This window comes from Chiroxiphia lanceolata, chromosome 2 (genome assembly GCF_009829145.1).
Source record: "Chiroxiphia lanceolata isolate bChiLan1 chromosome 2, bChiLan1.pri, whole genome shotgun sequence".
In the NCBI taxonomy this organism is placed as follows: domain Eukaryota; kingdom Metazoa; phylum Chordata; class Aves; order Passeriformes; family Pipridae; genus Chiroxiphia; species Chiroxiphia lanceolata.
In genome coordinates this window covers 9,244,966-9,258,900 of record NC_045638.1, presented here as the reverse complement: position 1 = coordinate 9,258,900, position 13,935 = coordinate 9,244,966, and the positions used below count along the sequence as shown (strand labels likewise).

General features: G+C 35.8%; 1 protein-coding gene across 3 annotated transcripts in view; it reads right to left on the bottom strand.

Moving 5' to 3' along the window:
• The window catches only part of CFAP47 (cilia and flagella associated protein 47), a 278,312-nt gene that overhangs the window by 174,424 nt on the left and 89,953 nt on the right, over positions 1 to 13,935 (bottom strand). For all 3 annotated transcript variants that reach the window (XM_032680035.1, XM_032680036.1, XM_032680037.1), the window contains exons 38-41: positions 11,466 to 11,607; positions 10,537 to 10,625; positions 9,184 to 9,270; positions 1,068 to 1,144 (exon numbers count right to left, since the gene is read on the bottom strand). In XM_032680035.1, the coding sequence (XP_032535926.1) occupies positions 1,068 to 1,144; positions 9,184 to 9,270; positions 10,537 to 10,625; positions 11,466 to 11,607 (395 nt within the window). The remainder of the gene's footprint in view (positions 1 to 1,067; positions 1,145 to 9,183; positions 9,271 to 10,536; positions 10,626 to 11,465; positions 11,608 to 13,935) is intronic.

Genomic DNA, 13,935 nt, shown 5'->3' with positions numbered 1-13,935 from the left:
TTTAAATGGATGTTTAGATATAACAGCACAAGTTGTAAAATAAAGTAGCTGCATGAGTTTAAATATAAGGATAATCTATTTAGCACTCTGTAGTAATCAGTATTTAGACACACCTGTAACTAGTAATCAGTATTTACAGTTAAGGTTGTGTAAATGAGCTGCAGTATTGCATGCTGTATTATATAAATATATTTTGCTAATTACCTCTGTTCTTATTCTATGCACTGAAACAAAACTGGGGAAAACAGATACTTTTCACCATCAGAAATTCCTCAAGGAATTACAGCCTTTAACCAAAGGTGTGTTCACATCAGAAAGAAGAGGGTAATTTACTACTAATCAAACAAAGAAATCTCGCTCTCAGTAGTAGTAACTATGTTATGCTGTAGCCACAAATCCTCTAGAATGGACAAAACCTACATAGTGGCAAGTTTGTTTTCTTTGCACTGCTTTCATAGAAGCATTATGCTGATAAAGAATCTTAGGGTTGAATCTGACAGAGTCTGACTACTTTCTCACTGCATGTTTTTCATCTGCTAAGCGTATTTCGAAAATGCAGAACCAGACCATCATTCAAGCTTCACTGGTCAACTTTCTAGGAAAGTCAGCAGAATTTAGAATGTGTGTGAAAGTGAAGGCAACTGAAATGACTGAGATCACATAGAAGTGTATGCCAAACTGGCCAAATAAATAGAGCAGGAAGGGGGAATCCACAACTTCTCTGAGCAACCTGTTCCAGTGCCTCACCACCCTCACAGTAAGAATTTCTTCCTAATATTTAATCTAAATCTGCCTTCTTTGAGTTTGAAGCCATTACCCTTGTTCTATCACTACACGCCCTTGTAAAAAATCCCTCTCCAGGTTCTCTCATTGACAAAATAAGGTCACCATGGAGCCCACTCTTCTCTAGGCTAATTTTTTGAGTGTGATGAACAATTTTAGGCCAACATTTTAAGAAAACTACAAATAATAGTCACTGAGCACACTTTTCATGTCAAAATCTTACTTATGTAAATAATCTTGTTTCTACTATAGTGAAATATGAGGTACTGTATAGAGGTACTTACAGTAAATAGAGTTGTTCTCTTCATTTGAATCTTCAGGCAGTGTATTATTTTTTGAGTTTAATATGTTACATTCAGAACTAAAAAGAAAAAAAAAATTGAAGCAATATCCTAAAGCCAGACATTTTGATTATTAATAGATAACTTTTTTCCCTTTTTATGAATAAATACTGGAAAAGAAAAAGTTTCAAGACAATTAAAAATAAATGAACACCACATTTGGGAACCATTTACCTATCCAATAATGTTAAGCATCCTCTCTTCCACTTGAGTTATTATGCAAACTTAGAGTAGAGTCAGAACATCCTTCTTTAAATTAACCAGCATCTAGTTTTGTAAATTCAAGTTTGAATACAAACTTGCATGTTATTTTTATTTATTTGTATACTTTTAAATTTATTTTAAGTCCAACATACACACTGTAATAGTAATAAAGACATCATAACGCCTTATAAAATTAGTGTGACTTTATACAATGTTTTCTAAACTAACCAAGCCCTAGGACAGCAATATGTTTAAGAAATTTAATTGGAAAACCACTGCTTCCATTATTTAAGACATCTCATTTTTTAACAAATTAATATCAATATTTACATTAACCCTAATAAAAGTTGAGTGATCTAAATTTAATCCAGCAAGTGCGAGATTCAGATCTAATCCATTAGAAAATGACCCACTAGAATCCCACAATTTTGTATATCAGGGATTCATAAACTGCAACAAATCAATAGTATACAAATTATTTAAAATTGTGAGCCATTATTTTTTCTTAGAGGAAACAGAACATGATTACTTCAGAAAAAGTGCAGCATAGACAGTGGAATATTAACATATTTTGTGGTAAAAAATAGGGGGCTGATGTTGCCACTATCCCTACCTGGTGTAAATCATTTCTCTTACAGTGTTGGTTTCCAAACTGATGAATTTGGCATCTTATATTTGCCATTGTCAAAATCAATATCTTTTTAATATTGAAGTTGAAATGACCTAAAATAGTTTTTCTTTAAATGACTTCTTAGATGTCGTCTTTTCTTTTTTTTTCTTTTTTACATTACAAGAATTATTATACAAAAAAACCCAAAAACAAAAAACCCACTTGAAATTTGCTTGAGTACACATGGTTTAAAATGTTTCTGCTCATAGAATAAGGATAAATAAAATTTCCATGATTTTCTGTACAAAGGCTAATTTTACTCTTGGCTCTTTGAGTAAGTATTTGGGAACTTCACAGTACACAGTAAGGAATTAGGGATGTGAAATCTCAGTGTTAACATGTAGTTCATGATCTTGCTAGGAAACATCAAAACTCATAAGAGAAGCTCTTCAAGCAATTTCTACCAAAAAAAAATTAAAATTCTCTTCTTGTTTCAGTTCAGGTACAAGGTTCATTTCCACGAGGTTATAGCCTTGCAAAGATGGGATAAGGTATGCCCAGGAACAGTAAAGCTTGTCCCTTGGGACTATTTTCACACCAAGGCTACAGGAATGACCTATATTAAATAACACTGCAGTTAACCATTCAAAAGACACCTAATATAACCAAAGATTTGTCTAAGAAAGGGGAAGGGGATGAATCTCAACCTGAACACCTTAACTCTTTTCACTACAATATTGCTTTTCAAGTGTATTTGAAAAGAACAGGTATTCTCAAAAAAAAAAAAAAAACAAAACACCTTAGAACAAAATCTTCTCAAATTCCCCCCCCCCCCCCCCCAAAGCAAACTGTGTTCCTGACTGTCATGTTTCCTTGGTGTGACTTTATATAGTTTACTATCCTTCTTCACAAATAATTTCTACCATTGTTGACAGGAATTAAGACTGTGCAGTTACATTAATGGAAGGAGAGTTTTGTTTAATTTACAACAAGCACAGAGCTCAAAGATGCTGAAAACTACACTGTAATGTATCTCAAAAAAAAATACTGTGAGCTTCAGCTCAAGACTCAGGTTTAATATTATCCATGCATAAAAGTCTGTCATGGTTTGAGATAGCCCCAAAATCCAATTCCCTAGCTCCATTCCCCCTTCCCACATCTCAACCCAATGTGAGATGGGTTTTTTCCAGACAAAACCCACCAGACTCAAAGTGGGGGAAAGGGAATATATTACAATGACTGTAGAAATAAATATCATAATACATTATACACACGATCACAACTATCTCTACCATGACATATAGTATTTACAATGGATCAAATCTCTTCTCCCCTCCAAATAAAAGTCCAGGAGGGAAAGAAGGACAGATCCCTTCCAGTCTCTCAGGGCAGCAGCTTCTTCTAAGGCAGCAGGTTCTCCTCATCTCATGCATGCAGCTGATAGCTGGATCTCTGCCAGCACTCACGAGGGAGGTATCCAAGCTCCCTTGGTCCCTTGACGCAGGCAAAGGGGTCTTCCGTGGGCTTCATAACCCCAGACAAGGTCGTTTCACCACGTCATATCACGAAGCACAGGGGGTCTTCGTGACGGTCTGGTATCTCCAGGAGATTCAAGCTCCTTGCAGGGCCTCTGTGCCCTGTCTCAGGCTGCGAGCTTCTTTGTAGCTTGCAGCAAGGGAGGGCCTCAAGGTCAACCTCCCACACACCATCCTGGTTGAGCTCTCAGGACAACCAAGCTTCTTAGCTCCTTTACTCCATTTAGGACTTCTAATCAGTAAGAGTCCACCCCCTCCATCTTGGAGGGATCTCAAAGAAAGTTTAGGGGAGTTTTGCAGTTCTTACCCCCAAACCTTCTCTCTGTAGAACTTAGTTCTGTTCTCTGCTGCTAGCTTCTCTCTCTTTCCAGGAGTTCCCTCCTGCTTGGCTGTAATGCCTCTGCCGCATCTTATCTTTTCTGGCTCTCTGCCACCGCTCCGGTCAGTGCAGTTCTGCCGCTGCCGCTCACAATGAAGAAACATCTCCAGGTTCAGTTACAGACACATAGTCCAGCTTAACACTGTTCCACGTCCCTGTAGCCCCCAACCGGGGCTGGGGGGGCCCAGAGGCCCCGAGGGGCTCAGAGCCCCTTCCTCATGGTCTTACAACATGGCCACCTCTTCTAACCTAAAACTACAACTCTTCTCTTCTGGTCTGGTTGTGATATGTTTACATTTTCGCAGGAGCGCCTATTGGGTAGAATTTCAAAACTTCCAGGGGTTTCCACCCCTTGGGGGCTACCACTTTCTTAGCCTCTGGGGGAAAACAAAATCCAAACCACTACAAAGTCATACTCCCCTAGCAGTAAAATTTTATGAACCAGCACACAGCAAACAATTATTACATACAGTATCTGATAGATGTTGGGTCTCTCTTAAAATAAATAGTTAATCTTGCCAGGCTAAGAAAAAAATCACAACCCTAAATAAATGGACTTGCAAAATTCTCAGAATATGTTATCCTGAAGTTGTATTTTAATGCCTACACTTGAAGGCCATTTTTCAGAAAGGAAAATGATCTCTGAGTTATAAGCATGCATCGTACTATTTATTCTGTACTTCACAAATAAGTATCTCGTATTAAAAAAACCCAAATTTTATATAAAGCATAATTTCTTACAATGCTTTATCTTTGAATGAGAATGCTAAGTCATGCTCGCAAAAACAGAGACTACAGCTGAAGAATTACTGTAAAATTAACAAATAGCTCAAAAGCTGTATGAAAAAAATAACATAATAGTGGAAATACATTACAGCTCTTCACTGGTGTGAACTCTACATTGAATAAGTCCTATTTTCAGAGCTGAACAACAGAGGAACTCATTAGGCTGATTTAACATGGTATTGAACTTCTCTCTTTATCAATTCCTTTCTTACATCAATGAACAAAGCACCTGCAGATAAGTGATGGGAAACAAAACTGTGTTGTGGAAGACATGAACATTGTGCCTCATTCTTCCATAACAAAAAGAAATAGCATCTCATTCAACAATAAAAGCAGAAGGAATAAAGTTCAGGAAGGTATAAGAAGCTTGGTTATCCTCAAAGTCTGGTTCAATACATCCCCTTTCAATACATAGAGAAATAAGGAAATGGATTAGGCAGAACAGCTGAAAGCTGCCATAAAATAAGTCTGCACAGTCTCTTTGCTGAACCTGACCCAGGTTCAGCAAAATCCCCAGTATCAATAGAAAATTTGGAATAAATGGCTTGAGAGCAGCCCTGTGGAGGAGCACTTGGGCATACTGGGGAATGAAAAAATATGTAGGAGCTGGCAATGTGCAGTGGCAGCTCAAAAAGCCAACCCTGTCCTGGCTGCATCCAAAGTAGCGAAGGCAGTGGGGCCAGGGATAGGATTCTCCCCCTCTACTTTGCCCTTGTGAGACCCCACATGCAGTGCTACATCTACCTCTGGGGTCCTCAGCACAAGAAAGACAAGAACCTAGAGAAGGTCCAGAGGAGGACCACAAAAATGGCTGGAGCACCTCTCCTATGAAGACAGCTGGGAGACGAGAAGGCTCCAGGGAGACCCTACTCTGGTCTTTCAGCATTTAAAGGGGGAGAGGGGGTTGGGAGTGGGCATAAAAAAAAATAAATAGAGACCAAATGACTTAAACTGTCCCACATTTGTTTTTGGTTTTTTTACAAACACAGCTTGTCCCTTCCACAGCAAGATTATTTTACTGTGCATTAAATGAAAAAAAGTTCTGTATGGTACAGGTGAGGATTGGTTTATGAGGGCACCTCTCAGTTGCTTGGTATAAAATTCTGGTTGAGACAGAGAAATGAGAGGTGTGAATACATTCTGCTGTGGTTTATTCAATCATGTACTAAAAATTACAATCATAGAACAGTTGGATTGGAAAGGATCTAATAGTTCATCTAGTTCCAATCCACTTCCACACTTGTGCAGTAGTTTAGTAGCTGTCACCTCTGAGTTGTCAGATACCTGTTCCCACACAGTACCACCAAGAGGCTGGGCTTGCCATGTTATCAGGTATGACAAAAATCAAGATGCAGTCAACATACATAGTGTTCATACATCATGTCATATTAGCTATGCCTCTGTAATGGTACACCTTTACTCTTTAGTTCAGAGTCCAAACAAGCCAATAACTCTCTTTTCCATTCAACAAATTTGCAGGAAAAAAAAAAAGAAAAAAAGAAAATCACTTTGCTTTATGTATCTGGAGGAGAATTTACTAGAATATTTTTTTTTAGTCAATTACAGTTCCAAATTTTATATATTACTGAGGGGGAAAAAAAGTGCCAGATACCATGGGGAAATCTGAAGTTCACAGAGCAGCAACATAATCAATGAATTTTAGGAGACAAGAACTTTAGCAGCAAGTAAATGTCTTATTAGAGGGAAGAAATACAAGGAACTGCTTGATAATGCATTGAAAATACTGAAACATTCAAAGACAAAACTCACACCTAAGATATTTGCCAGTTTTCAAGTTCTGCAGGACAGTTTCTGATCTCAGAACAAAGAGTAGAATAAAAACTAAAACAGGAGCTTCCCAAAATAGGTAGTATAGCTTAGAATAGATGAATTTCTATTATATCAAATAATAACCAGAATTGCAATGACTCCTGATAGCATATTTGTAAACCATATCTTATGAAATGATGGATATTAATGCTGTATCTCATAACCTATATTACACAGAGGTACTATGGAGCTTCATTTCAATAAGAAAGTACAGGTATTGTGTATAACATACCTCTTTCCTCAACACATGAAACTGCTTAGAACAAAAAGTGTAAGAATAAAATTCAGAAAATTAAAAATGTTTGGAATTCCTGATACTATCTCTTGTTTTAAAAAAAAAAGGTAAGTAACCTAACATTAAGAAGTTATATACAGTGCAAAGATTGATTCGAAATTCACTCATTAATTTGGTTTGAAATTAAATTTTAATGTAAAAATATTTATCCACATTTGCAGTTTGTTTTGAAAATCAGTCTTGTGCAATCATGAACCATCCTTATGACTCATGGACACTAATGTAAATGCTAAACTACTTAAGTCATGGTCTTAGAATAGGACTATTAGTGAATCATTAGTATATTTTTATCACTTCCTAGTTTTACAGAAGGAAATCTATGAAGGAAAAAATAGCTGTTAAACGCAACCTTGAACTTTTACTGTAATTTGTTGTTTCGTTTTTTTTCTAATGGACATCATTCAAATGCCAACATGCTTTAAAATTAGGGATAGTTTTACGCTATAATTTCTGGGCCATGTGTTGTGCTTCACTCCACCTGGTTCTCCTTCTCACACAGTGAGCAGACCATGCTGGCATACAGATGTAGACCAAGGACAAAAATTGAAGTTTCAAGGGCTTAGAAAAGCACACAAAAGTGCACAACTTGAAAAAATCCAGGCACATGTATCACAGTATACTTCAAAGAAAAATTATGTCGAATGGATGAAAAAATACTATCCTTCTCACCACACACCATTCAGCTCCCCATGGACATATAGATCTTGCCTGCACCACTGAATGGCATGGACTATTGTTAGATTTTTTAGCTTAGACAGTGCTGTATCCCAGCAAGGGTATAATTCACTGGGGCTCTACCTGCAGACTGGGCCATTTTTCCAGCCACTGTATAATGAGCCCATGTCACAATGACCAAAGGGCTGGTCTCCTTTTTAGTATGAATGTCACCATTTTGGGTGTCTGTGATTTTGCCAGAGTGGAAAGTTGGTAGGTAAGAGGGTCACCTGCCAAGCAAAGCTTGTTATAGCAAGGTTTAAAGTGTGTCTGACACATCTGGAGGCACAGAATGAGGATGCAGAAGGAGCTGTGAGCCCACTTGCACCTGCTCAGATGACTAAATGGTCATTTGCATGATTTGATCCTGACATCAATCACATAGACAGCATTACCTACAGTGCAAACACTGATTTTTATGGTAGTTTTATGCTTATGGAGCACTTAGAGCAACAGGCCCCCATTTTGCAGAAGGCATTTTCTGGATTTATCAAAAGAATAAAAATGATTGCAGGCACAATCTTCTTACTGATCAGTTATGAGTTGTACATATACTAGTTTTTTAACACAAATTTCAGAAGTTTGTTCCACTCAAGAAAATGGAAAAACTTTGGAAAAAAGCGCACCTAAGTGGCTTCTGTTATCACAGATGACAGAAACATCTAAAAATATAATAAATCAGTACTGCAGATTTCTAAAGACATAAAATGCCCTCAAATTAATTTCAGTAAGAGTGATGTGTGACTAAAATTACACTATTTAGATTGATTTATTTTCTAGAGATAAATTAAGCTGAAATATGCAGGATGATGAAAAATCCTTTTCTATATCAATAATGATTACATACTTATTTAATTTAGTAGAGAGCATAGTATAAATTATACTTCAGAAAATCATTTTAAGTTAAAATAAGTGCATATTTTTTTTTTAATATAGAAATGGTCATTATTTTTCAGTTTTTAAATTTTTCTTTTTCTTTCACATTTTTTTTAAAAAGGAAACTGAAGATCAGTCTGCATTTCACGACATGGCTTTAGACCATCCCTGTGATTACAATTCAACCTCCAGTATTGATGAGCTAGTAGTTTAAGACATTTCCCAATAACTCTTGAATAAGTGTCTCCGGATTTTGAATGTTTATATGAGCTTTAGAAATTACATTACTCAAGTTGTGGGAAATATTTTAAATTATCAAATAAAGAATTAATGAATTATTCAACCTGTTTACAAGGGTTTTTTACAGTACTGTCCTGGTTTTGGCTGGGATAGAGTTCATTTTCTTCCTAGTAGCTGGTACAGTGCTGTGGTTTAGATTTAGGATGAAAAAAGTATCAATAACACACTGATGTTTTAGTTGTTGCTGAGCAGTGCCTACCCTAAATCAAAGTTTTTTTCAGCTTTCCATGCTCTGCCAGTGAGCAGATGCACAAGAAGCCAGGAGGGAGCATGGCCAGGAATGCTGAACTGAACTAGCCAAAGGGATATTCCATACCACAGAACACCATGCTCAGTATATAAACCAGGCAGAGCTGGCCAGGAGCAAACGGTTGCTGCTTGGGGACTGGCTGGGCATCTCCTATGGGATTTCCACATCCTAACCTATAACTCTTTACAGCAGGTGGCACACAACTATACACAAATATGTAATGCTAATAGAATTGCATAATACGATATCTTACAATTACCAATTGTCATTTGGAACTTACCTAAATGTTTGCTCTTTCTTTAATTTCCTGGCTCGATACACTTGCTCTGGGTGTATGAAACTACGTGTGGATTCCAGCAAAATGACCCTGAAAGCATGGCAAGCACACATAATGACCTCATTTTTAACTTGCAGAATGCAGAAGAAACTCAGTTTATTCTAACTTAGTAAAGAAGCTTATTATTTTTAATTGGAGATACATTAAAAATACCCGTTGCCGTTTAGCCCGTTTTCCTGTAAAAGAGCTACTTCCTTGCTATCAGAAAATGCATTTCCTGGTGTTATTTGCAAGTAAACAATACAACCCCTGATGAAACACTAGATTCCTAAAATCACTGGAAACATGACATAAAAAAATATTTTATTTTAGATTAATGGTTCGAATGTTGGCCAGATTGATAATTACTTCTGGTAGTTGTCAGGCAGCTTTTGAATGATGCACATAAAACTAAATCACTTCAACACTTCATCAATTATTTCCAAGAGAGTTATCCAAACCATAGGACTGATTACAGGTAACATCACTGACCACCTCAAGGACTTTAAAAAACACAGAAGCTAAATAAACTCATATGATTCTCACACACAAGGCTTGTGCCAGAGGGCATTCCTGGACCAGTGGAAACAGTCCTGTTACAGGATTGTGATTGTTATTTGGATAGGCCAATCCTATTCTGTGACGGAAAAAGAATTTTAATTTGCAACTTATGCAACATATATATTCATGTTGCATAAAAAACAAGTCTAAAATCTTATGGAAGATAGTTCTTGCAAATAAATGAATGAGATGAACCAATTCCTAGTTCTATAGACTGAAGACAAAATAAGGAGTCAGATCACATAAATATATTTTAAAGAGGCACAGCACTCTATTTCTTTTGTATTAAGGAAAGCAACTTTTATAACTGCAGTTGTTGCATCTATGATGAATACAAATTAAAAATTAGATTAACTGATAGTGATGGAAGCCCCAAGGCTAAAGCATTTTTTTTTTCTTTTGCATGCTTAATAATTCAAACAGCAGGATAAAACAGATTGGGGGAAAAAATAACCAACAATTAATTAACAGGGTTTGTTTCTCTTTGTAAATCTGCTGGACCTCAGCCAAACACAAAAATACAAGCAAGGTTCATAAACTCCATTTGATTAAAGCTCCAGCTTTATTGCTTACACTGAGATGGATTTCAATTAAGGCTTATTTATCTTCTTTATTCATTATGATAGCTTCCACTTCATAGTACTTGTAACAATTTAACCTCCAGGTTTTAAATTTTTAAGAAGAAGAAGAAAATTATGCCAAATAGTGGATAAAACAGCATGATCATTAAAGATTTGTGTTTACAGCATTGTCTACCTGAATATGCCATCAGTTTTGAAGGGATTAGTAACATTTAGGCTAACTTTCTTCAGCTCATAACATGGGGATTTGCACTTTGTAACACCCTAAAAGAGAGCAAAAAATTATACCAATATGAAAAAGCTGCAAAACTACATATACAAACAAGTAGAAAATATTACAAGGAGGAATAGAACCCTTGACCACTGGCTCCTTTTAAACAAGCACTAAACTTCACCGTGTTTTAAAAATGCTCCCAAATGATAACACAAGGCCAAGAATCAAGTTATCATGGTTTTTCCTTTCTTATCTTTACATGTTCCCTATTTTTTCTCTTGCCTCAACCTTTCTTTCTAACATCAGTGTCTATTTCTATAGCATACAGAGAGTAATGAGAGAAAAAAAAAATTAAAAAAGAAAAAAAAAAAGAATCACATAAACATCATTTGTATCACTTGTATCATTTGTGGATCATTTGTATTCACTCTGACTATTTCTGGGACATATCTTAACACTACACACTGTCTATAGTTAAAAAGCATAAATAAACCCAGAAACATCTAATGAAAATTTGCAATCCTTCTACATGTGACAACTGAAATCACTGGCCTGAAGCATATCAACCCCTCCATAATGGAATTTCATAGCATTCATATGCTGAAAGGATTCCAGATTTATTTACAGAGAAATCAGTGCAAGTTTTTACAATTTATTCAAGATCTAAATGTAATTTATATTGTATCTAGATCACGAATCTTAGATATTCCTCTAGGTTTTTCTCTGCATGTACATAGACTGATATTGGACATCTTAAAATTCATAGGTCTAAGGCTAAAGCTGATGGCAGCTCACATTTTCATTCTTACCTCTGTTCATTTTTGTTTGAAATAACATAGAGAATAACAATATTTCTTGTGACAATATTAGTCATACACACATAAACTTACAGCAGGCTCAATATGCTTGACTTCAGATTTCAGAGAGAATGTCAGTGTGGCAGCATCTATTCCATGTGAGGTCAGTAGCAACACTGCTTCAGCAGGGCGCAGGAAACGAATTGTGAATTCCACATTCATAGATGCCTGTTTCCTGGGGGAGGGAGGGAGAAATCACAAAATTGTGACTCAGAAATTACTCAGAAATGTAATTTCAGGAGCACTTTTCAGAGTCTTTGTAAGGTAAGGGGCCTAGAAAAGAAAGTAAATTGTTTCTTCTGAAATCCTTTGTTGTAATAGAATCTTCTGCCTAAGAGCACCTTAAAACATTCTAATAAAATACTATATAGAGAATAATACTGAATTCTTATTGCTTTGTATGTCATTAGAATGCAGCTTAATTTTTCTTCCCCCACACACTAGCACAGGAAGTTTTCTTTCCTTACAGCATCATCCTAAGTAAACAACCCATTCAATGTGTGCTCTTCTATTTGAATAAGTTTTTCTGAGTTAAACAGTCAGACATCCTGTTATTCAAGTTGTGAGGCAGATCTAGATGTCCTTAATCAAATTCTCATTGAAGATTGAGAAAGAAATTGGTAAAAAAATCCTTCAGAATAATTAGTAAAGCTGAGTAATTAAGAGGCAAAAAACTCCAAAGTTCTCTAAGTAACAGCCCCTCTCTAATGGGAAAACTAGAGAAGTACTTTTCTGAGAAAGCACCCCCATATTATCTGTGGTAGAAGGCTGGATTAAGTAACTTTCTGAGGTCACTTCCTGCACTATTTTCAATGTTCTGTGCTTCGCAAAACTCTTACAATTAAATTTTTCATTTCTATAGTATTTTTCCCTCAATAGCTAATCACCTTCCCTACTTCCAGTCTGAATTTCAACAACTCCAGCCTCAAGGTATTGCTCTATAAAAAGATTTTTGTTCTATACTGTTTGTAGTTAAACAAGTCTCTTTCCCAGGGAAATACTGATCAAGTAATTTTCACCATTTTTCTTGGTAAGAAACCCACACTGAGTAACTTTATAGATGTGTCTACACTATATAAGAGATCTTAGAGATATTGTTGTGAACTGCAAGTCTATATAGCACTGTGTAGTGTCCTAGAGAGTGGGATTGTCAGATCAAAAATTAATTACACTAATTACATTACATCTATATGCAAGATAAGACACTCAGCTACACCAGACCCCCATGATACTATGATCTAACAAAGAATCTGCAAGACTCCCACACATCTCACCAACTTTTGGAGTTCTCAAACACTTCCATCAGACTATTAAGAAAGCTACTAATTACAAAACAACTATTATTCATTTAGTGGTCATGATTATGAGTAAGGTTAAGTTATGATAGACTCTGCAGAAGTTACCAGCGCAAGATTGTCATTTCCACAAGCTTTTATTTATATGCAATTTTTCAAATATTTGTTGCTATATATAATGCCAAACAGCTCAACAACAAGTTTATGCACATTTAATTGTGTCTTGATTTTGTTTTGTTTGTACTTTGTTGTTTTTCTTAAAGGTGAAGTGAAAAACAGCCATAGCATTGACCTTTCAGAGAAACACATGATATTTTCAAGGATTAGATTTTTATGCTAATTCTTATTTGAAGTAATTGTAAAGAAAATGGAATCAAATCAGCCTCACAGTTTGTTGAAAACATGTAATTATTTGTTGTCTTCTTTGCATATATTTACAATAGGCATGTCATTTAATACTGAAATATTGGTCATCCTTAAAGAGCACTGTATTTATGTTGAATCTTCTTGAATTTGACAATCTATATTTGCAAATTTTTTTCTTCTTCACAGTTTATTTCCATACAAATGTTGAGCTTTGTTTTCCTTTTTAAAATCTCTAATCCATTTTATCTGTAAAAGAAAGTCTTGCAGATGAACTTAAAAACTCCTGACAGCCACTGTTACATCCCTCATCTTCACTAGTTAAACAGGAATTACAGAAAATCCTGTTTCTATTCAAAAAGACACATAGAGAGTAAGAGCAAACTGAACGAAACCAAAAAGATGGTAATATTCTATATTTCTGCTACCAAAAATATAACAACCTAATGCATTCCCAAACTTAGGTCTCTCCAAAAATCCTTGGATGGTTCTCAGAAATGTCAGATATACAAATAACTACATCTCATGTGTCTAGGCAGGGAGGGAAGACAGAGGCAAAAAGAAGCAGTCTAACACTACTATCAAACCTCTGTCATGCCCTCTTAAACTTCTAGCCAATCTTCAACTAAGAAGAAAGATGTGAAACCTCAAAAAAAAAATAAAAAAATTACCTGCTCATGCATCTGTAATGCATTGGTCTAAGAACTGTGAATACAGTTCAGAGGAGGTATTCCAAATTTAGTTGGAGAAAAAACCCAAATGTAACAACAGAAAATTCAAATTGAAAATTAAAGCTTTTGATACACTGGGGGGAAAAAAAAGTTTTGGACAGAGATGACTCCTCT